The 23,176-nt window shown below is 48.9% G+C and overlaps 1 protein-coding gene across 3 annotated transcripts in view; it reads right to left on the reverse strand.

Moving 5' to 3' along the window:
- CNDP1 (carnosine dipeptidase 1) overlaps positions 1-14,801 on the reverse strand; it is a 29,350-nt gene extending 14,549 nt beyond the window's left edge. For 2 of the 3 annotated variants that reach the window (XM_019987013.2, XM_019987012.2), the window contains exons 1-7: positions 14,593-14,801; positions 10,600-10,843; positions 8,987-9,136; positions 7,657-7,819; positions 6,922-7,010; positions 2,786-2,986; positions 1,504-1,588 (exon numbers count right to left, since the gene is read on the reverse strand). In XM_019987013.2, the coding sequence (XP_019842572.2) occupies positions 1,504-1,588; positions 2,786-2,986; positions 6,922-7,010; positions 7,657-7,819; positions 8,987-9,136; positions 10,600-10,752 (841 nt within the window). In that variant the 5' untranslated portion in view covers positions 10,753-10,843; positions 14,593-14,801. The remainder of the gene's footprint in view (positions 1-1,503; positions 1,589-2,785; positions 2,987-6,921; positions 7,011-7,656; positions 7,820-8,986; positions 9,137-10,599; positions 10,844-14,592) is intronic. The other variant, XM_019987014.2, reaches the window with a different exon arrangement.
- Positions 14,802-23,176: the final 8,375 nt, after the last annotated feature.

Below are 23,176 nucleotides of genomic sequence, written 5' to 3' on the forward strand. Positions count from 1 at the left end.
TGAAAAGACCCTGATCCTGGGAAAGATTGAAGGTCAAGGTAGAAGGGGACAACAGAGAATGAGATGGTTGGATGGCATTACTGACTCAAGGGACATGAGTTTGAGCAAACTCTGGGAGATAGTGAAGGACTGGGAAGCCTGGCATGCTGCAGCCCATGGGGTCACAAACAGTTGGACATGACTGAGCGACTGAACAACGACAACAAGTTATTACAGCACATGCAGAGTCCCTGCCAGGACTGTGCAAGCCGCCCTACAGATGTAGCTTCCTTCAGCTCCACGATCCACCTGACTGCTGGGCTGTCCAGGTGTAGGTGAGAGCTACAGGTGAGTCAGGTGGGTGAGCTGGCTCCCTGGACACAGACACATTCACACACATACACAATTACATTCACCTGCATCCACCAGGCCCACCACCGGAGAAGTTAGGGAGGACGGGTGGGGGGCAGCGAGCAGACTTGTTAGGGGAAACACCGACTGAAATCGCCCACCCTGGCCAGGCACCATAGTAACCATCTGCACGAGTTGTTTTACGACAGGAGGTGCTGGTAAGGAATGCGGAATTAGCAAGCCACCACCAACCAGAAGAATTACAGGAAAGGTCAAAAGGAGATGCCACTCATCCTACCAACCCCCCAGGATCCTCCTCGCTGGCATCCACCTTGGCTGAGTGATGCCTGTGCCACCAGGAAGGACCTTGAGTCAGACTGATTGGCCAGAGACCACCGGGAAACTAATCCCATCACCATAAAACCCAGCACGGCGAGCCACATGGCAGAGCAGTCCTCCTGGGCCCCTCACCCTGCCGCTGTCCACCCGGGCCCTTCCCAGTGAAGGCTGCTGCTTTGTCAGCAGGTGTGTCTCCTCAGACAATTCATTCCAAGTGTTAGACAAGAGCCACTCTTGGGCCCTGGAAGGGCTCCCCAACGCTGCAACAGCCTCACTGGTGTCCCTGAGCCACATGGGGTCCTGGGGACCTGCAGGACAGAAGCCGAGAGGTGTGGGCAGACTGGGCACCGGCTCTGGATGCCTTTTCAGAAGGGTCTGTCCACCGCTGTCCCCGGGGACAGCCAGATGTGTTGTGACACCCAGTAAATGAAAAGGGGGTAGATTGAGAGAGGGTTTCAATCCATGGAAATAAATAACACGGACTTAATAAGCCTCAAGAGTTTTAGGTTTTCCTCCGAAAGTGAAAGTTGATCAGTCATGTCCGACTCTTTGCTACCCCATGGACTACACAGTCCATTAAATTCTTCAGGCCAGAATACTGAAGTGGGTAGTCTTTCCCTTCTCCAGAGGATCTTCCCAACCCAGGGATCAAACCCAGGTCTCCTGCGTTGCAGGCGGATTCTTTACCAGCTGAGCCATCAGGGAAGCCCTAGGTTTTCCTTTGCTCCACCCTTCTTATTCAGGGCTGGTCTGAAACTGAGCAGGAGAGGGCCGAGTCCAACAGAACCACGTTAGCAGATTCCTTGAGGTTTAAAAAGTGAAAGAGGACGTTACCAAGAAGAGCGACCAGATCTGCCATGGGTTCGTTGAGGATCCCACCAAAGGTCCCCGAGTGGAAATCTTGATCCCGGCATTTCACCTGCAAGACAGGCAAAGGGAAAGCAGCTGCTCCCTCCACGGCTGCTCAACGACAGCCCTCCCCTGGCGCCAGACCCGCCCAGGCGGCCCTCAGGACTCAGGTGGGTCAGCTGACACCCCCGCCGTGTTTCTCTCTCACGACGGGGGGCTTCATGCCCCACTGGCTCCCCTGAAACTGGTGTCGGCCCCCAGCCTCGCCTCCAGCAGTGCTGGGTCGCAGGCCACCAGCACCCCGGCCCACGGCAAAGTTCACGGAGCTGTCTCCCTCTGGTTTCACCCCGTCTCTTACTCAGCCCTCCTTCCAGAGAAATTCTCCAAGAAACTTCCTTCTGCGTGTTTTCTCTTGCCTGCAGGACAGGTCTCCTTGTCTCTTCTAATAATTGCTTTCCCGTCTGCTCACCCCAATGTGAGCCTGGAGCCTCCTTCCTCTGCACGTGGATTGAGACCCAAAGGGCTCCTTCACGGGCTCCACGGGCTCAGCGCTCATCCCTCGAGGTCTGACCTTAGACCCACCCACAAGACCTAAGGCTTCTGTCTCTCTGGTACTCAAAACTTAAGAGTGCTCCCAGCTGCTGAACTGGAGGAGGTCTGGAAGGGAATATCTTCTACAGACACCTTCCACAGCTGCCATTTCCAGGAGGGCTGTGGACCTGTGACTCCATCCCCTTCACATGACTTGGCCTTCTGCTGTGCACATAGTGTCCAGCCAGCTCCCAATTTCTAATGAGTTTGGGTTTTTGTTGTTGTTGTTGTTGTTGTTTTTTATCGTTTTCAGCTCCTTCCCTCTCAGCCTTCCTGCCCGGCTGGCCCTGCCCTGCCCTGCCATCTCATGGCACTGCCAGATGAATCCTTCACTTACTTAAGCCCTCTGCCTCCTCAGGCAGCAATACTAACAAAGCACTTGGGTTCGTAGTGCTCCTCTGGGACCCCTTATCCCTCCTTCTGCTCTTATCCCTCCTTCTGGCCTCAGCATCTCTCCTGCATCCCCCTGGCCACAAACCCCTCTGCCTCTTCACTCCAGAAACATGCACAAAGCACATGCATTCACTACTGGGGGGCTTCATGGACTCCCCCAATCCCAAGACCCCATGATCCCCCCACACCGGGTCAAGCACCCAGGTCAGCGTCTGCTCTGTCCTCCCACCAGGATCCCAGTGTGGACACCCCCACCTCCCTCACGGCCACGGTCGGCAGGTACCTCCACGGTGAAGTAGCTGTTCCCCCGCGTCCCGTAGATGAGCGCCGGCTTCCTCCGGCTAATCCACAGGTTGTCCGATATCACAATGCAGTCCACACTCGAGAAGAACCCAGACTTTTCTTTCCGGACAAGTTCCTCCAGGGCTAGAGACCCAGACTCCTCCATCCCTTCGATGAGGAATTTGATGTTCACCGGGAGGTCCTGCATTAACGATGGGGCAAATCATGCTGCAGGAAAGAGTGGACCCCTTGCCCTTCACCTTTTGAAAACCCAGGATGTGTTTGGGTGTAACATAAATACACTGAACTGTTATACACATTCCCACAAGCCTGTTTACAATGAAGCAGTTTTAACTCAGGTTGTGAGCGAGCCAAGGTAATGGCAAATGAGGCAGGAAACTCGTGTTGGTGACCACGGATCTGGGTAGGGCGTTTCTAAAAAGGCCATGTCCACAACACAGGGTTCCGCTCAGCCCTGCAGAGGGGCCCTACCCTTCCTCTCCCCAAGAGGACTTTTTCCAGAAAGGTTACTCCATTCCAAGTCTCTTTTCTGTCCTCATAATTCTGAGCATGATAAATGAGAGCTCTTTCCTTTGAAAGGCTGTCTAATGTTTAAGCCTCGGGATAATTTTTATTTCAAGTATCTGTTATTTTTCAGCTATGAGCTCAATCTGCTGTTTAACTTATTCAAAGGCTTTGATCTCACAGCAAAATGGAACTTGAGGTTTTCTCTAGTTAATATTAGGGCGCCTTTAAAATTTTTACAATGTGCCTTTCCCCCATTTGGTTTTGATCTTTTTGCATCTTTATAATGTATAGCTTCATATCTTTGAGAGGCCCGTGGAGAGGAGAGGTCAATGACTTTTCCTGGAACACGAGGTGAAATGGGGGTGGTAGGGGTAGAAAAGTGATTCAATGCAGATGAGGCAGCACAAACATACTAATTAGTTCTAATGAGTGAGACTGACTCGCCCCAGATGAACAAAGGCAGGATGAGTGGGGGATTATGCATGAGAAAGTAAGTGACCTTGGGTCACTCAGTTGGTTAAGGGGATTTGGGGATAAAGATTCGCTCAGTGCATTCCCTGAATATATTTCTAGGTGTCAGGAAGTCAAGCTAAAGTTCTGAAATTTTAATATTTGAAAGCTCTTTATTAACATTTAACTAGAAAACAATTGCTAAAGAGCAGTTGAAAAGCCTTGGAATTTTCTGGCAAAATGTGATTAATAAAATACAAGCCAGTAGCTATTAAGTGTCAGAGAAGGATGTGAGACCAGCAGCCAGGGCTCTCTGCTCTGTCCCTTGACACCCACGGGACCGGGGACTAGCCATGTAACCTCTCGAGTGACAGCCGCTTCTCTATGTGAGGCAGGTATTAATATTCGCCCTGCCTCTTGGTAAAATGAGCCAGAGAGGTTATGTACATGTAAGTGCGCTGAACAAGACGGGAAGGGGATGGGAGGGAACCAGGAAGCAAGAAGCCAGTGCTCATAAAGGGCCTGGTATCTGCAGGTACTAGAGAAACTTTATACATGTAACTTCACTTAATACACTCAACAAGCCTGGAGGTAGAAATGATCAATCTTAGATCACAGATGAGGAAAGTGAAGCTTGGAGAGATGAACTGATTTGTCTAAGGGCCATGAGGACTTCATACGTTTTGTTTGTGATTATGTAAGTTTCAGAACTGAAATTTAAAAACCAAAGTAGCTTTTTACCTTCATACAGGCAGGGTGAATGGAGGATTATATATTATGTATGCAGTGCTTCCCAGGTGGCACTAGTGGTAAAGAACACTCCTGCCAATGCAGGAGACATAAAAGACTTGGGTTCAATCCCTGGGTCAGGAAGATGCCCTGGAGGAGGGCATAGCAACCCACTTCAGTATTCTTGCCTGGAGAATCCCATGGACAGAGGAGCCTGGAGGGGTACAGTCCCAAGAGTCAGACACGACTGAAGTAACTTAGCACACATGCATAGAAACTTATATTGTTTTCCTCTTCTTAAAGAAGAACAGAAAAAGAGAGGAGGAAACTGGTGAGCAAGGAAGTAAAGATAAAGAGACTAAGAAAGTAGAGAGAGAATTGAAGAGAGAGAAAGAAACCAAGGGCTTATTTAGAGGAGTGCATGAACAACAGGTCAACAGGGCCCGGCCAGAAAAATGTCCTGATTCATTAAGCCTGTCTTCCTCAGTGAGATAAAGCAGTCAAGTGGAGAGCACTTAAACCTTCTCTTCTGCTTCTTCTCATGAGAGAGAGTCTCTGGCATCTGATGAAATCACTTCCAGCAAAAAACAGAAGCAAAGCCAGGGCCTGCTCAATGGACAGGATTTGGGAGAAGCAGCATCAAGGATCTCAGCCTCAGGCATGACTGGGCTGCACTTGCCTTGTGTTTCTCTTGTAGACACAGTGCCCAGAGATGGATCCCCCCACCCCAGTACCCCCCAGATAGGACAGCCCACCATCGCCATAGCCATTGTCATCACCATCACCATCATCTCCATCCTCATCAGCACCATCACCATCATCTCCATCACCATCACTGCCATCATCATCATCTCCATCACTGTCACCATCACCATCAGCACCATCATCATCATCTCCATCACCATCACTATCATCATTACTGTCGTCATCAACATCACCATCATCTCCATCACTATCACCACCATACCATCATCTCCATCACTATCACCACCATATCATCATCTTCATCACCATCACCACCCAACCATCATCTCCTTCACCATCACCATCATTACTGTCATCATCAACATCACCATCATCTCCATCACCATCACCATCATCATTACTGTCGTCATCAACATCACCATCATCTCCATCACCATCACCACCATCACCATCATCTCCTTCACCATCACCATCATTACTGTCATCATCAACATCACCATCATCTCCATCATCATCTCCATCACCATCACCATCATCATTACTGTCGTCATCAACATCACCATCATCTCCATCACCATCACCACCATCACCATCATCTCCTTCACCATCACCATCATTACTGTCATCATCAACATCACCATCATCTCCATCACCATCACCATCATCATTACTGTCGTCATCAACATCACCATCATCTCCATCACCATCACCACCATCACCATCATCTCCTTCACCATCACCATCATTACTGTCATCATCAACATCACCATCATCTCCATCACCATCACCATCATCATTACTGTCGTCATCAACATCACCATCATCTCCATCACCATCACCACCATCACCATCATCTCCTTCACCATCACCATCATTACTGTCATCATCAACATCACCATCATCTTCATCACCATCACCACCATCACCATCATCTCCATCACCATCACCACCATCACCATCATCTCCTTCACCATCACCATCATTACTGTCGTCATCAACATCACCATCATCTCCATCACCATCACCACCATCACCATCATCTCCATCACCATCACCATCATCATTACTGTCGTCATCAACATCACCATCATTTCCATCACTATCACCACCATCACCATCACCATCATCTCCATCCTCATCAGCACCATCACCATCACCATCAGCACCATCAACATCACCATCATCTCCATCACCACCATCATCTCTATCACCATCACCACTGTCACCATCATCTCCATCAGCATCACCACCATCACCATCATCTCCATCACCATCACCATCATTACTGTCGTCATCAACATCACCATAATCTCCATCACTATCACCACCATCACCATCATCTCCATCCTCATCAGCACCATCACCATCACCATCATCAACATCATCATTACTGTCATCACCACCATCACCATCATCTCCATCACCATCACCACCGTCACCATCATCTCCATCACCATCATCATTACTGTTGTCATCAACATCACCATCATCTCCATCACCATCACCACCATCACCATGATTACTGTCGTCATCAACATCACCATCATCTCCATCACCACCATCTCCATCATCATTACTGTCGTCACCACCATCACCATCATCTCCATCACTATCTCCATCAGCATCATCATCACTGTCATCATCACATCACTGTCATCTCCATCATCACCACCATCACCGTCACTGTCGTCACCATCCTCACTCCCAAGTTCAGCCAGCACCTACCTCGTCCAGGGCCTTGAACGCGCTCACCGCGTTGATCCATGCTAAAACTGGTCCTTTGTTGTCTGTTGTTCCTCGGCCATAAAGTTTTCCTTTAAAAGCGGGGGAAGAATTTTCAGAAAAGCACAGATGCCTCTGCCAGGTTGAGTGAATCAAAAACAAAAGTAGATTTGCAGATAATTGTTTGAATCGGGTTCTCTCTTTTTCTAGGCAGCAGTTTTGATCTGAACTCACAAAGTATTATTTCTTATATACAAATAGTATGCTAGTCAACAAACGTAAGCTAATTGAAAATATACAGAGCCCTTTGGCCTTAATAGTAGTTAGCTATTTTTATCCAAATTCACTGAAAAAGACCCAAGGATTTGTTGCAAAATATCAGGTAACACAGCGTTTTACTCTGAGATTTTACAATTACCAGGGGAAAGAAAAAGGGTGCACAGGTGTCTCCATTAATCTTTCTTCTTGTTGTCTTTATAAAGCATAATTACATTTGATGCTTTTAAAAAAGAAAATATGTGAAACCCAAGAACTCCCATCCTGGGGACTTAATTCACCTAGGGGCACAAAAGCTCATAGTTCCTTTCACAAATGAAAGAAAATCAGCTTCATTGAACCAACTGGCAAACCGTGAGTGCTGCATTCTGTCCATCCTCACAACCACAGGTAAAACCTGGCACCTGAGGCAGAGCTGCATCTCAAACCCTTAAGCTCTGGGAGCGATCCTCTGCCACTGACCGTCCACCTCCGTCAGCGTGTATGGGTCCGTGAGCCACCCGTCCTCCTGTCTGGCAGGCTGCACATCCAAGTGGCCGTAGAAGCACACGGTGGGCTTCTTGGGGTCACTGCCCAGTTCAGCCAGGAGGATGGGAGGTATTGGGAGGGTCTGACCATCAGACAGCTGCAGAAGGAAAAGGGATAATGTTTAAAGAACAAAACTATTTAGTTCTTCCAGAAGTCTGTTTTTACCCCCTGGTCCTTGGAGAGCCACATCATCCTTATCTGACTCTTAAGGAGGTACCACAAGACACTTCTAATGAAACCATGAGAAGTCAAGTCCTTCCTCAGATACACACTGGCAAAGAGTAAACTTAATTGAACATGCTCTTCTATATGAGAGCTTTCCCAGTGGCTTGGCTGTAAAAGAATCAGCCTGCAATTTTGCAGATGCAGGAGATACAGGTGTGATCCCCGGGTTGGGAAGATCCCCCAGAGGAGGAAATGCCAACCCACTTCAGTATTCATGCCTGGAGAATCCCATGGACAGAGGAGCCTGGCGGGCTACAGTCCATGGGGTCACAAAGAGTCGGACATGACTGAGTGACTGAGCACATTCTTCAGTCTGAACTCGGACTCCACCAGCTCCAAGCAGGCGGACACAGTCCTGGAGACTAGTCTTTGCGCACACGTCAGCGCTGAAGCAGGGGACACTGGGAGGTTCAAGTAAAGGTCCATATGCCCCCGTGGGTGTGTGTGTGTGAGAGAGAGAGTGTGTGTGTGAGAGTGTGTGTGAGTGTGTGTGTGAGACAGTGTGTGTGTGACTGTGTGACTGTGTGTGTGTGTGTGTGTGAGTGTGTGTGTGTGTGTGACTATGTGTGAGTACATGTGTGAGTGTGTGTGTCTCTGTGTCAGTCGTGTCCCACTCTTTGTGACTTCATGGACTGTAGCCCGCCAGGCTCCCCTGTCCATGGGATTCTCCAGACAAGGACACAGGAGCGGGTCGCCATGCCCTCCTCCAGGGACCTGCCCGCTAGGGGCAGCACTGAACCTTGATTCTGAGAGGTCGGGTCCTTTAAGGAGGCATTTGCGCTTAAGGGAGAGGGCCCTTGGGAGAAACACAAAGCACGTGAAGGACGTGAACAGCACAGGTGAGGGGCTTTCACGCGCCCCCTTCACCTGCCCCATCTCCCCCTCGGTCTGGCAGGACAGGAAGTCAGTGCCACAGCCTCAATGAGACTGGAGACGACGGGGCGGGCGGGGGAACCGAGGAGCCCAGGGAAGCCCCATCCTGCCCCCAGGAAGGGGAGCCTGGCAGAGGCGGGAGGCGGGGAGGAGGGGGCACCAGCACCTGCTGAAAGCCTGCATCCACCGAGGCCACACGGGCTCCCAGGCCCCGGAGCCGGTCTGCGGCCAGGCCCGCCATCCGGAGCAGCTCTCGTCGCAGGCGGGGCACCGGCTGCACCGAGTCGCTCTCGACAGCCACCCACTCCTTCAGCGTCTGGGAGCAAAGGTGACAGGTGGTTAGCGTGGGGGGGGGTCATTATGTCTGCTCCCCTGGGGCGTACCTCACAGGACCCCGGGGTCCCTCTTCTGACCTGGAGACCCAGCTGGAGGTGAGAACAGGAACCCAGGGGAAGAACGGATAGGGGAACCTACCTCTAAAGCCCGGACCTGGGCCCCCCAGGCCTCAGCCCCCACGGAAGGGCCGTCCCCATCACCCAGCAGGCATCTGAACTGAGAGCCTCTGGCCACCTGCTCGAGGACTTGGCTTCCCACGAACGCCCCTTGTGGGTCACTGACTCACCTCTCTCTTCTCTCCCCACTACGAATTCCAGCCTATACTGGACAACACCCCAGTAAAGTTGTGAAAACCCAACAGGCATTTTCATCAAGTGAACACACCCCCACGAGGAAAGAGTCCATGAAGGCCCAGCTAAGGGCCAGCAGCCTGGAGATTCTAGTGCTTTAGTATGAACACAGGGGTTCAGTCTGTTTGCACAATAATATTTCTGACATGGGCTGGTTGGGCCAATGAGCAGACACTGACCATGCATCACGTGCCAGACACAGTGTTGGGAGCTCGGAGTATTCCTGGTGGTGGAGGCGGGTGGGGTGTGCTGGGGTGAGGGGCGGGGGTAGGAGAGGCAGCAGAAGGACAGGGGTGTGCTAGGTGGGACGGTGGGAACAGTGCCCCCCAACCCCCATGACTTTCTGCTCCCCAGGCCTCCCTCTCCCCCTTAGTCCCTGCTGGCCATGTCTCCCTGTCACACACATGCCCACACCACGTGCAGATGGCCACGTGTCAGGATGAAGCAGAGAATCGTAAAGGAGGCACTAAAGTACATAGTCCACGCGGGCTACCAAACAGACAGCCTTGCCATGAGCTTGGCAGGACTCTGGACTTACAGCTGCTGTAGCAGCTGGTGATGTAACGGGGACATTTCTGGCAAGTTTGTGGGTGGAGAGGACCTTGGAGAGGGACCCTCTGAAGGGGAGGGGAGGATGGGCATCTGATGATGGTCCGGGGTAAACATGGCCTCACCGGAGCTTGCTGGTCATCCCTGAATGGACATACCTAGACCAGACGTGCTGGGAATGCCCCCTTCTAGGAGGAATGCCAGGAGGGATCTCTTACCTAACTCTAACCCACATTGACTATTTTAATTCAATGAGGAGCCACATGCATTTTAAATGGAATTAAGTTGTCAGAAAAAGAATGAGACGGTTAGATAGCATCAGTGACTCAAAGGGCATGAACTTGAGCAAGCTCCCAGAGATAGTGGAGGACAGGGAAGCCTGGCAGGCTATACAGGTCATGGGGTCACAAAGAATCGGACACGACCTAGTGACTGAACAGCAAGTTGTCAGGAAAAAAGAAAAAAAAATCCACATCTCCCAGCAAATTCTCCCAGCTTCCCAAAGTGCACTGTCTATGTGTTTGATGCATGTCTGGTCTCTTACCTGCACAAATTCATCTTGATGGAGGTCAATGTACTGGAAGACTTTCTCCAGCGGCCCAGGGGGCGGGGTGGACGCGGAGAACATGCCTCCGACCAGCAGCAGCCGGAAAGCAAGGAGAGACTCCGCCTGCGAGTGGGCGACAGCGGGGGCCATTTAGATTAAGGACCAGGTGTAGGACTTTCCATCTCTCAAATGCGTCAATAAAGTTAATGTTATCCGACACAGCTGCTCTCCGTCTTTTGAACTGAAATAACACAAGGGAGTAGAACAGGAGATGTATTTTTTGCTACATCTTTTGACAAACACTTCCTTTGCAATGCTAGAGAATTTTAATAAGACAGAAACCAAGTTAACAAACTTGTCTTTAATACAATCTTTGCTATGGGTCCTGGGGCTTCCTGCAGGTGGCGCTAGCGGTAAAGAACCTGCCTGCCGAGCCAGAAGACGTAAGAGACACCCAGGGGGTTTGATCCCGGGATCGGGAAGATCCCCTGGAGGAGGGCATGGCAACCCACTCCACAATTCTTGCCTGGAGAATCCTATGGACAGAGGAGCCTGGCGGGCTGCAGTCCGTGGGGTCGCAAAGAGTCGGACAGTTGTCTGACTCCAGTTGTGTGAAGTGACAGCACACACAGGTGGGGTCACTTCCTGTAAAGTTAAATCAGTTTCCTACATCCCAGGTGTCAAGGGCAGTGTCAAGGACAGTGTTTATAAGAGAGAAAGGTGTGAGTTAATGATATTAATTTAAAAATGAAACAGCAGCAAAATTTCTTTGGGTAATCACCAAAGAAATCTTTGGTAACCTTTCACTTTACTAGAAAGAGTATTTTGTAAGGACTGACTAAAATCCTGTGCAGTGTTGTAGGGCTTCATGCCATCCACTCCTGGGGTCAGAATAGTCTAAGAAGCTTTACAAGATTTGATCTGATAAATAACATGGCAGGACTGGCAAACATGTAGACACTGCTGGCTGCAGTCTCCGCCTGGGAGCCCGTGACCCATGGTTTTGCAGCCGGGTCTCTTCCTTCCTTTGTCTGAGACCCCATTACCTCCCCCTGGCCCACCTGTGAGCCCCTTCTGGTCTTCCTTCTACCCCCACAGAAGATTTCAGGCTAGCGGCACAGCAGGAAAAAAACAGGTCCAGAACTGAGTAGAGCTTCCAGGTTGAAAACTAAGCTAATTATCTTCCTCCTCTTCCTTCTGGATTGGTTCTGTACCATTTTGAAATAGATTTTATTTTTCAGAAACATCTTAGATTCGGGCTGCTTCTCCTGTTGGCCTCTGATTCCAGGCACCCACAGAGCAAAGGTGAGGACTTGAGTCTAGAAGGTAAAGAATTACTGCTGCGGCTGCTGCTAAGTCGCTTCAGCCATGTCTGACTCTGTGCAACCCCGTAGACGGCAGCCCACCAGGCTCCCCTGTCCCTGGGATTCTCCAGGCAAGAACACTGGAGTGGGTTGCCATTTCCTTCTCCAATGCATGAAAGTGAAAAGTGAAAGTGAAGTCACTCAGTCGTGTCTGACTTTTAGGGAACTACTATAACTCAATAATAAAAGACAAATTAACCTAATTTTTTAAATGGGCAAAATATTTCACTACATACTTCTCCAAAGAGAACACACAAACGGCCCACTAGCTCGTGAAAAGATGCTCGACATCATTGCCACCAGGGAACTCAGATCTAACCACAATGAAGCAACAATTCACACCACTCAGGGTGGTTAAAACCAACAAGTCAGATGACCACAAGGGCTGGTGAGGATGTGGATAAACCGGAAGCCTCCTGCATGGCTGGTGGGGATGTAAGACGGCACAAGTGCGTTGGGAACCAGTCGGGCTTCAGAGGTTCAACAGAGCCACCACCGTACGACCCAGCAGTTCCACTCCTAGGCATACACCCAAGATGGATGAAAACACATGTCCACCTGAAAACCTGTACGTGTTCACTGCAGCATTGCTTGTATTGGTCAGAGGTGGAGACAAAAACCCACATGACCAGCAATGAATGACTGTACAGACAACATGTGGTAGAGACACACAATGGAATATTACTCAGCCATGAAGACAAATGAGGTTTTGACATATGCTACAATATGCGTGAACTGGAAGAAACAAAAGGCTACACTTTTTGTCCAATTAGGTGAGATGTGCAGAATAGGTAAATAAGGAGATAAGAGTAGGCTGGTGGTGGCCTAGGGCTGGGAGGACTGGGGGTGGGGGTGGGATGGGGGGAAGGGGCTATGCCTGCTCATGAGCTGGGGCATCTTCTCCAGTGATGAGAATGCTTTAAAGTTGACTGTGACAGTGACTGCTAAATCACTTCAGTCGTATCCAACTCTGTGCAACCCCATAGACGGCAGCCCACCAGGCTCCCCCCGTCCCTGGGATTCTCCAGGCAAGAACACTGGAGTGGGTTGCCATTTCCTTCTCGAGTGAGAGTGACTGATCAATCCTGAATTGACTAAAGACCACTGACTGCACACTGTGAGTGGGCAAACTGCGAGGAAAATGAGTCATATTGCAATACAGTTGTCATCAAGATAATAATCATAAATGTAAGCACCCATACCACAATAGAAATGCATTACTGAGTATGAGAAATGTGTACAGAGGAAGCCACAGAGAGGGTCCAATGGGTGTCGCGGCGAGCTGCGCTTCTCCGCGGGCGGACGGCGCGCTTGGCCCGACAGACGGCGCCGCTGAGCCGGGGCCTCGCCTCCTCCGCTCCCAGCTCACCCGAGGAGAGCGAGTTTCCCGGCAGCTCGGGGTCCCGCGTCGCGGGGCGGGCAGAGCCTGGAGCCGGGGCTGCGGGGACCCGCCGCGGCGGGACGGCGAGGACGCGCAGGACGCCAGCTTTTACAGCTGAGCCATCTAAATGAACTGCTTAACTGTTATTTTATTTTTCATCCGATTTCCATTACAAAAAAATTATTTGTTGCTCCTCTCCAGTGAAATGTGAAAGGAAAATCTGAAAAGGCAAAGGAAGCCACGGGAGAGGACGAAACGCCTCGGTGGTGACGCCCAAAGCACCTGCAGGGGAGGGGCGCCGAGGACTGGCTTGTTCCCCAGACTGGGTCCTGCGCGCAGCCCCTGCACCGCCGCCGTACCCCTCACCGGGCGTGTTTTCCTGTCGTCTGCCTTTTCCATTTCCGTTTGCCTCCCCTCTCCATTTGCCAGCAGGCCCGCGGAGGCCGGCTCTGGGCACTCATCCTGCCTTTAGGACCCTGGGTGGATCTCTCCTCCTGAGCCTCGTGTCATAGTCATGCTTGACCTGAACCAGTCACTCACAAAACCCTGGGCCTGAGAGAGGGCACCCCTGGCCTGGCCTTGGCAGGAAGGAGTCCCTGGAGAGGAGAAGGTGCAGGCGGGGGTCCGGGAGCGGAGCCAGATGCCCAGGTCATAGCTTCCTCCCTGTGGGGCCGGCCCTGGGCCGCTCTGGAGGCTCCTGGGAACTCCAGCTGGGTGTTCTGAGATGGGACCTGGAGTTCCCGGTGCCCCTGGGCTGCGTCCATTTAAACGTAAGGACTTCCGACTTCTTGAAGTACCAGCCACACCTCTGCGGTGACCATCCTCCACCCATCAACCGAGCTGCACTTCCTCAAAGCCTCACCCCACCATGGACACAGGCCTGTGGGGTCTCTCGGCTCTTGCCTGCCTCCAGTCAACAACTGGGGAGAAAGTTAGACGAGCTGTGTGCTTAGCAGACAGTGGCCTTGGAATGCCCCTGGGCTGCCTCAACCAATGACGCTTCTCTATCTCCTGCCAGGAAAACAGCAGGCATTTCACGAGGAGGCTGGGTTGTCCTTAGCTTCTTGGGTTGAGCGGCATGAAGAATAGAAAATGAAAGCATTCTTGCCTCCCACCCCACACAGCCGGGGGCCAAGAGTGCCCCCCCCCCCCCGTGTACACACGACCGCCCATCAGACAAGCCCTTTTCCGCCCCTAAGCAACTTTAGTGCCAGGGTCCACCTGGATGCCCAGAATGCTACTTACCAAGGCTTTCCGGGTCCCACGTGATGTCTTACAGCTATCGCTCTACCTGTGTCAGCTTTGATGAACTTTATGATATAGAAAAAATTAGCCTAGTTTAATCTCATCATGAGAGGATTAAACAATAAAAATTCCAAACCAAAAAAGCCAGCTTTGCTGGATTCTGTTCATTCCCCTGCAAGCTCTGAACTGAGCCAAGGACTCCTGCAGAGATGAGCCAGTTCAGCAAGCCCGTGAGGGCGGGGCTTTCAGGGGGCAGCCTGGGCACGGCCCTGGGCCAAGGAGCAGTTTCAAGGAGCCGGCCTCCCCAGGAAGCCCCAAGAACCACCAGTTTCTCCTCCTTCTCGTGGGCTCGGATGGGTGAGCCTCACCCCAGAGGAGAGCTTGCTGTTAGTATTCAGTCTCTCAGTCGCATCTGGCTCTTTGCGACCCCGTGGACTGCAGCACACCAGGCTTCCCTGTCCTTCACTGTATCCTGCAGCTTGCTCAAACCCATGTCCATCGCGTCGGTGATGCCATCCAACCACCTCATCCTCTGTCGTCCCCTTCTCCTCCTGCCTTCAATCTTTCCCAGCATCAGGGTCTTTTCCAAAGAGTCAGTTCTTCACATCAGGTGGCCAAAGCATTGGAGTTTCAGCTTCAGCATCAGTCCTTCCAGTGAATATTCAGGAGAGCTCAGCTGAGCCTCATTCCCAGACCCAGAGGCAATGCCTCATGCTGCATGCAGGCGACTGGGACACCAGCACTGGGCTCACCTCTTGGTAGGTATCAAGTCAAAAATAACACACCAGTCAAAGAACAGGAGGAGGAAGGGTTTATCACTTGCAACAAATAAGGAGAACACTTAAGGGATCTTTCTCAAAGTAGTGTCACCCGGAACAGAGATACTTGGGGAGTTTTAAGCTAAGGGTACGTGCATCTTCATGAAGGGGCTGAAATAGAGCAGAATTCAGCAGAGAACTGGGACCAAGGTAGTTGATAGATGATTGAAGCCATGAGAGTCAGAAAAGGTCAATATTATCATCCCTCAGATTCCAGTTGGTCTGGAGGTGGAGCACTTCGGGCTAATCTTTACCACTGAAGCAGACCTGGGAGTCTTTACAACTGATTCCTTATCTTTGCTGTTGTTACGTCTCTTGCCTGATGATGATCATTTGTTCCCACAAGATCATGAATTACTGAGAGCATGGTGGCCAAGCTTAGATCCCAAAATGACTCAGGCAAAAATGGCTTCTCTTCTGTCAAAAAGCTGCATTGGATTCTTTTCCTTCGGGACCCCTACCCTACATGCCCACATTGCTTCCCCACGGTTTTCTTGGCTCTTTTTTCAGGGACTCCTACTACAGCTGGAGTCTCTCGTATCTCATCTGCCCTCCAGCTGTCTTCTTCGCTCTTCTGTTTTCTATCCTGTCATCCCTTTGCCCCACTTGCCAGGTGACTGCCTCAGTCCCACTGTCCAGCTCACTCATTCTCTTTGATGGCGGCCAGTCTGCACTGACATCCTCTGCTGAGTTACTGCAGTGACTGGTTCCATTTTCAGGGTTGCTAACTGGTTTTATTTTATATGGGCTTCCCTGGTGGCTCAGATAATAAAAAAAAAAATCCACCTGCAATGCAGGAGATCTGGGTTCCATCCCTGAGTTGGAAAGATTCCCCGGAGGAGGGCATGGGAACCCACTCTTGCCTGGCAACCTCATGGACAGAGGAGCCTGGTGGGCTACAGTCCCAGTCCATGGGGTCACAAAGAGTCAGGCATGACTGAGCGACTAACCCATTTTCATCATTAGGACAGGACTGGTAACTGCAAGGTCAAGGTGATCAGGGGTGCTAGGCTTTGTGTGACCGCCCCAGCACAGCACTGCCGCAGAGGTCCTTGGCCCTTGGTACAGGTGTGTCGTTAGGTACCTGAGAAACTGCAGAGCTGAAATCTGTTAGTACCGGGACTCAGGGCGCCCTTACCGGAGCAGTTCCCAGACCTGGCCCAGGTCTCTCTCCCTCCCCGTCCTGCAGCCCATGGGGAGCCCATCTGTGCCTCCCCTACTACTGTCCTCTCCTTTCCCGAGGCCCACATTCCCTCTGCGTGCTCTGAAGCCCAGTCTTTGGGTGGTCAGTGGGGGACAGTGCCCCCATCTTTATGTGCAAGCTGAGTGTGGTCCTCTTCAGCGCTATATGTGTGCAGAGAGGCCCTGCTGTCCAATCAGAGCGCTTCTGAATGGAGTGGGGGGTGGGTCAAAGTTGCTTGAAAAAGTCATTGAGAGGCAGACACTTGGGGGTTATGGGGCCAGCGGGGGGTTTCTGGGGACAGAAGCCCCTCGAGTCCTGGTGTGTAGAGTTACCTACGGTCTCCAAAGCGGAGCTGGGGCGGGGATGTCCTCAGGCTCCAATTCCCCTCCTCCAGTATTTCTCCATTTGCCCCGAGACACTCAGAGTAGACGTTTAACAGTGCATCTGGGCTCTGTCACCTGGACGGTGATACTCGGCCCTTCAGGCAGGAGCCCTGTGTTGGGGGCCCCGCCGTGTCTGAGAAGACCGAGGCTGGACTCACACCACCTCCTCTCTCTCCCATCACATTCCCCGGAGCCTGGCTCCCAGCACCAGTCAACTCAAGAAAGAATTAGGTTTTATGAAATACATCTGCTCAAACACAGATTCAAAAATCTTTTGGGTAACACAAACCTTTAACTTATATTCAGTTAAATGATGGTTAATCAGTAAATATTGAGATCATTTCTCAATAAGATAAAACACAGAGATTTCTAAACATAAGTTTAAATTATCTACTTTGGGTTTATTAAAGAGAGACTAAAGATATTTGAGTCTGTTAGTAAATATGTTCTTTTGTCACGTTGAAAACAAGTTGCACTAGGAGGGAGCTAGGAGGAGAGGGTTAATAATCTGGAGAAGGAAATGGCAACCCACTCCAGTGTTCTTGCCTGGAGAATCCCAGGGATGGGGGAGCCTGGTGGGCTGCCGTCTCTGGGGTTGCACAGAGTCGGACACAACTGAAGCGACTTAGCAGCAGCAGCAGCAGCAGGAGGAGAGGGTTAATAATCTGTAGCATTCTAGAGTAAGCTGCTTTGAGATAACGAAAGTTGAAAAGGTTGCTAGATGATGTCACCTGTCCAAGATGGTCATCCAGCCTTCTTTTTCGCCCCAGGTGGCATTAGTGGTGAAGAATCCACCCACCAATGCAGGAGATGCAAGAGATGTGGGTTCAATCCCTGGGTCAGGAAGGTCCCCTGGAGGAGGGTATGGCAGTCCACTCCAGTATTCTTGTCTGGAGAATTCCATGGACAGAGGAACCTGGCTGACTACAGTCCATGAGGTCGCAAAGAGTCCAGGCACGACTGAAGCCACTTACCACAGACCACCAGGAGGGAGCATATGCCCCTAGAAATGATGGCTTGATATGTTTGTAAATTTGCTCATCTACTACAGAAAGCTGTGTGTGACGAACAGTTCACAATTGCTTACCTCCCAACATTCACAAGATATTAATTACGAAGAGTTAAGAATTCTAGTCTTATATGTAAATGAAACTACTAGAAATAAAAATGATAAAGAAAAAAAACTGGATACAAAGTATGCAAGGAAAGCAAGATGTGATTTTTTTGGTTAAAAAAAAAGCTTTAAGGTATAAGTATGCATTTTTGATAAGGGAAAAGGAGAATAATTTTGTCCTTGTTTAGAGATTATTTAATTGTTGCTTCAATTCTTTTTTAAGGAGAATAAAGAACAAAAAATAAGTATTAAAAATTTACAGAACAGATAGTGAGAAAGAGAAAATCTTATTAATACATTGTGTGGTCAAGCTGGTTAAAATTAATTAAAAGATTTTTTAAAAAACATCTTTAATATCAACAGTGTGCTATGCAAAACTAGAATTCAATATTCTGTGTTAAGAGGACAAAGTTTTCTTGGATTATCACAAAAGATTTACTTTACCTGTTGAATAATATGCCTAGAAAACAAAGATTCTATACTTACCAAAATAATTTCCTATACTTCATGCTGTCTTAATCAGGTCTTTGATTACTTCAGAAAACGGAGTCTTCTCAATATTAAAAGAACTTGGGTCTTTTTATAACTATAACTTTCTGTACATGCCTTTGAAATCTTTTGTTACTTTGGTTAAGAGATAACTAAGTATCATTTCACAGTTACATGCCATCACATTGAATAAAGTATCTTAAACCTGTTGACTTATTTGAGAACTTCCCCAAGTCAGGTTTTTTTTTTTTTTTTTTTTTTTAATGTGGACCACTTGATTGGATTTGTTACAGTATCACTGCTGAATTATGTTCTGGTTTTCTGGCCACTAGGCATGTGGGATCCCCAACCAGGGACTGAACCTTTACCCCCTGCACTGGAAGGACTTCCACCACCGAGGAAGTCCCCAAAGTCAGGTTTTAAAAGAAGTCTTCTTGACTTCGAACCAACTTTGGGAACTTTTTCCCAGAAGGTCCCCAGAAAATATCAAAGATTTGTGCTCTCTCCTTATAAAAATAGTGATATAAAGTTAATTAGACTTATTTGATATGTTAAATTACATGAGAAGCATTGTGAAATAAAGGTGATTTTAACTTTCTTTAGGTTATGTTTGTATTGGTATATGTAACTAATATATGTGTTCCAAAAACTGCATACAAATTCCTAGGAGTTTCTCAATGTTCTTACTGTCCATATAATCCACCGTAACACCAATTTTTATCTTTAAAAGTCATATACCTTAGAAATAACCAAATTCCCTTGTCCACTGAGTCATTTTTTAAAAATGAACTCTTACCATATTTGTAACCATGGCTGTTGCAAGTCTTCTGTCATTCACAGCGAGTTACTGTTTTATCCTGATTTTTCTCTGAAAAATTTATTATAATCAGCTACAGGCAAGAACTGTGGTCCTGAGGATCTTCAGCTCCTGCTCAACGACTGTCCTTTTCGACTTGCGCACTGAACCGGCCTCTTCTGGGAGGCCATCTCAGGGAACTCAGGTCAAAGGAGCTCGGCACACATGTGTCCACTTTGGGGCCCTCCGCTTATGACGTGGGCTAACAGGTTCTGCTAAATGGAGCTGAGGCCTGATGGTGAGCATGAACCCGACAGCACCCGGTCTCATTCTGACGTGGAATGGTGGGAGGGAAAGGCAGGCGGGTTGGGGAGAACGTCCTGACCCCCCACCCGCCAAAGCCTCGGAGGCTGATGCTACAATCCTCTCTGAAAACGGAATGACCCAGCGTGTTCCCTGAGGCCTTCCTCTAACGCTAGATATTGGGTTCCTCTGTGTTCTTGGGACAGAGTTCACTGGGAGGCCACAGGGTGGCAGAGGCAGGCAGATGGACCCCCGCCCATGCCCCCGCCCCCGCCCCGTGGTGTCTCCTCCCCTGCAGCCAGTTTCACACAGACACGGGGCTGCGTGGAGTGAGGTGCGCGGGCAGTCATTCCTCCGGAGGCTCCGCTTTTACTGTTAATTCTGACACAATGTGGTCCACTGGAGAAGGGAATGGTAAACCACTTCAGTATTCTTGCCTTGAGAACCCCATGAACAGTATGAAAAGGCAAAATGATAGGAAACTGAAAGAGGAACTCCCCAGGTCAGTAGGTGCCCAATATGCTAGTGGAGATCAGTGGAGAAATAACTCCAGAAAGAATGAAGGGATGGAGCCAAAGTAAAAACAATACCCAGCTGTGGATGTGACTGGTGATAGAAGCAAGGTCCGATGCTGTAAAGAGCAATATTGCATAGGAACCTGGAATGTCAGGTCCATGAATCAAGGCAAATTGGAAGTGGTCAAACAGGAGATGGCAAGAGTGAGTGTTGACATTCTAGGAATCAGCAAACTGAAATGGACTGGAATGGGTGAATTTAACTCAGATGACCATTATATCTACTACTGTGGGCAGGAATCCCTCACAAGAAATGGAGTAGCCATCATGGTCAACCAAAGAGTCCGACATGCAGTACTTGGATGCAATCTCAAAAACGACAGAATGATCTCTGTTTGTTTCCAAGGCAAACCATTCAATGTCACGGTAATCCAAGTCTATGCCCCAACCAGTAATGCTGAAGAAGCTGAAGTTGAACGGTTCTGTGAAGACCTACAAGACCTTTTAGAACTAACACCCAAAAAAGATGTCCTTTTCATTATAAGGGACTGGAATACAAAGGTAGGAAGTCAAGAAACACCTGGAGTAACAGGCAAATTTGGCCTTGAAATATGGAATGAAGCAGGGCAAAGACTAATAGAGTTTTGCCAAGAATATACACTGGTCATAACAAACACCCTCTTCCAACAACACAAGAGAAGACTCTACACATGGACATCACCAGATGGTCAGCACCGAAATCAGGTTGATTATATTCTTTGCAGCCAAAGATGGAGAAGCTCTATACAGTCAACAAAAACAAGACCAGGAGCTCTGACTGTGGCTCAGATCATGAACTCCTTATTGCGAAATTCAGACTTAAATTGAAGAAAGTAGGGAAAACCACTAGACCATTCAGGTATGACCTAAATCAAATCCCTTATGATTATACAGTGGAAGTGAGAAATAGATTTAAGGGACTAGATCTGATAGATAGAGTGCCTAATGAACTATGGACTGAGGTTCGTGACATTGTACAGGAGACAGGGATCAAGACCATCCCCATGGAAAAGAAATGCAAAAAAGCAAAATGGCTGTCTGGGGAGGCCTTACAAATAGCTGTGAAAAGAAGAGAAGTGAAAAGCAAAGGAGAAAAGGAAAGATATAAGCATCTGAATGCAGAGTTCCAAAGAATAGCAAGAAGAGATAAGAAAGCCTTCCTCAGTGATTAATGCAAATAGAGGAAAACAACAGAATGGGAAAGACCAGAGATCTCCTCAAGAAAATTAGAGATACCAAGGGAACATTTCATGCAAAAATGGGCTCGATAAAGGACAGAAATGGTATGGACCTAACAGAAGCAGAAGATATTAAGAAGAGATGGCAAGAATACACAGAAGAACTGCACAAAAAAGATCTTCATGACCAAGATAATCATGATGGTGTGATCACTGACCTAGAGCCAGACATCCTGGAATGTGAAGTCAAGTGGGCCTTAGAAAGCATCACTATGAACAAAGCTAGTGGAGGTGATGGAATTCTAGTTGAGCTCTTTCAAATCCTGAAAGATGATGCTGTGAAAGTGCTACACTCAATATGCCAGCAAATTTGGGAAACTCAGCAGTGGCCACAGGACTGGAAAAGGTCCGTTTTCATTCCAATCCCTAAGAAAGGCAATGCCAAAGAATGCTCAAACTACCGCACAATTGCACTCATCTCACATGCTAATAAAGTAATGCTCAAAATTCTCCAAGCCAGGCTTCAGTAATATGTGAACCGTGAACTTCCAGATGTTCAAGCTGGTTTTAGAAAAGGCAGAGGAACCAGAGAACAAATTGCCAACATCCGCTGGATCATGGAAAAAGCAAGAGAGTTCCAGAAAAACATCTATTTGTGCTTTATTGACTATGCCAAGGCCTTTGACTGTGTGGATCACAATAAACTGTGGAAAATTCTGAAAGAGATGGGAATACCAGACCACCTGACCTGCCTCTTGAGAAACCTATATACAGGTCAGGAAGCAACAGTTAGAACTGGACATGGAACAACAGACTGGTTCTAAATAGGAAAAGGAGTACGTCAAGGCTGTATATTGTCACCCTGCTTATTTAACTTCTATGCAGAGTACATCATGAGAAACGCCGGGCTGGAAGAAGCACAAGCTGGAATCAAGATTGCCGGGAGAAATATCAATAACCTCAGATGTGCAGATGACACCATCCTTATGGCAAAAAGTGAAGAGGAACTAAAAAGCCTCTTGATGAAAGTGAAAGTGATAAAGCTCAACATTCAGAAAAAGAAGATCATGGCATCCGGTCCCATCACTTCATGGGAAATATATGGGGAAACAGTGGAAACAGTGTCAGACTTTATTTTTTTGGGCTCCAAAATCAGGGCAGATGGTGACTGCAGCCATGAAATTAAAAGACACTTACTCCTTGGAAGAAAAGTTATGACCAACCTAGATAGCATATTCAAAAGCAGGGACATTACTTTGCCAACAAAGGTCCATCTAGTCAAGGCTATGGTTTTTCCTGTGGTCATGTATGGATGTAGGAGTTGGATTGTGAAGAAAGCTGAGCGCTGAAGAATTGATGCTTTTGAACTGTGGTGTTGGGAGAAGACTCTTGAGAGTCACTTGGACTGCAAGGAGATCCAACCAGTCCATTCTGAAGGAGATCAGCCCTGGGATTTCTTTGGAGGGAATGATGCTGAAGCTGAAACTCCAGTACTTTGGCCACCTTATGTGAAGAGTTGACTCATTGGAAAAGACTCTGATGCTGGGAGGGATTGGGGGCAGGAGGAGAAGGGGACGACAGAGGATGAGATGGCTGGATGGCATCACTGACTCGATGGACGTGAGTCTCAGTGAACTCTGGGAGTTGGTGATGGACAGGGAGGCCTGGTGTGCTGTGATTCATGGGGTTGCAAAGAGTCGGACACGACTGAGCGACTGAACTGAACTGGCAACACAGACTGAGACCAAATAACCCTCCGGCTCAGG

This window comes from Bos indicus, chromosome 24 (assembly GCF_029378745.1).
Source record: "Bos indicus isolate NIAB-ARS_2022 breed Sahiwal x Tharparkar chromosome 24, NIAB-ARS_B.indTharparkar_mat_pri_1.0, whole genome shotgun sequence".
Taxonomy (NCBI): domain Eukaryota; kingdom Metazoa; phylum Chordata; class Mammalia; order Artiodactyla; family Bovidae; genus Bos; species Bos indicus.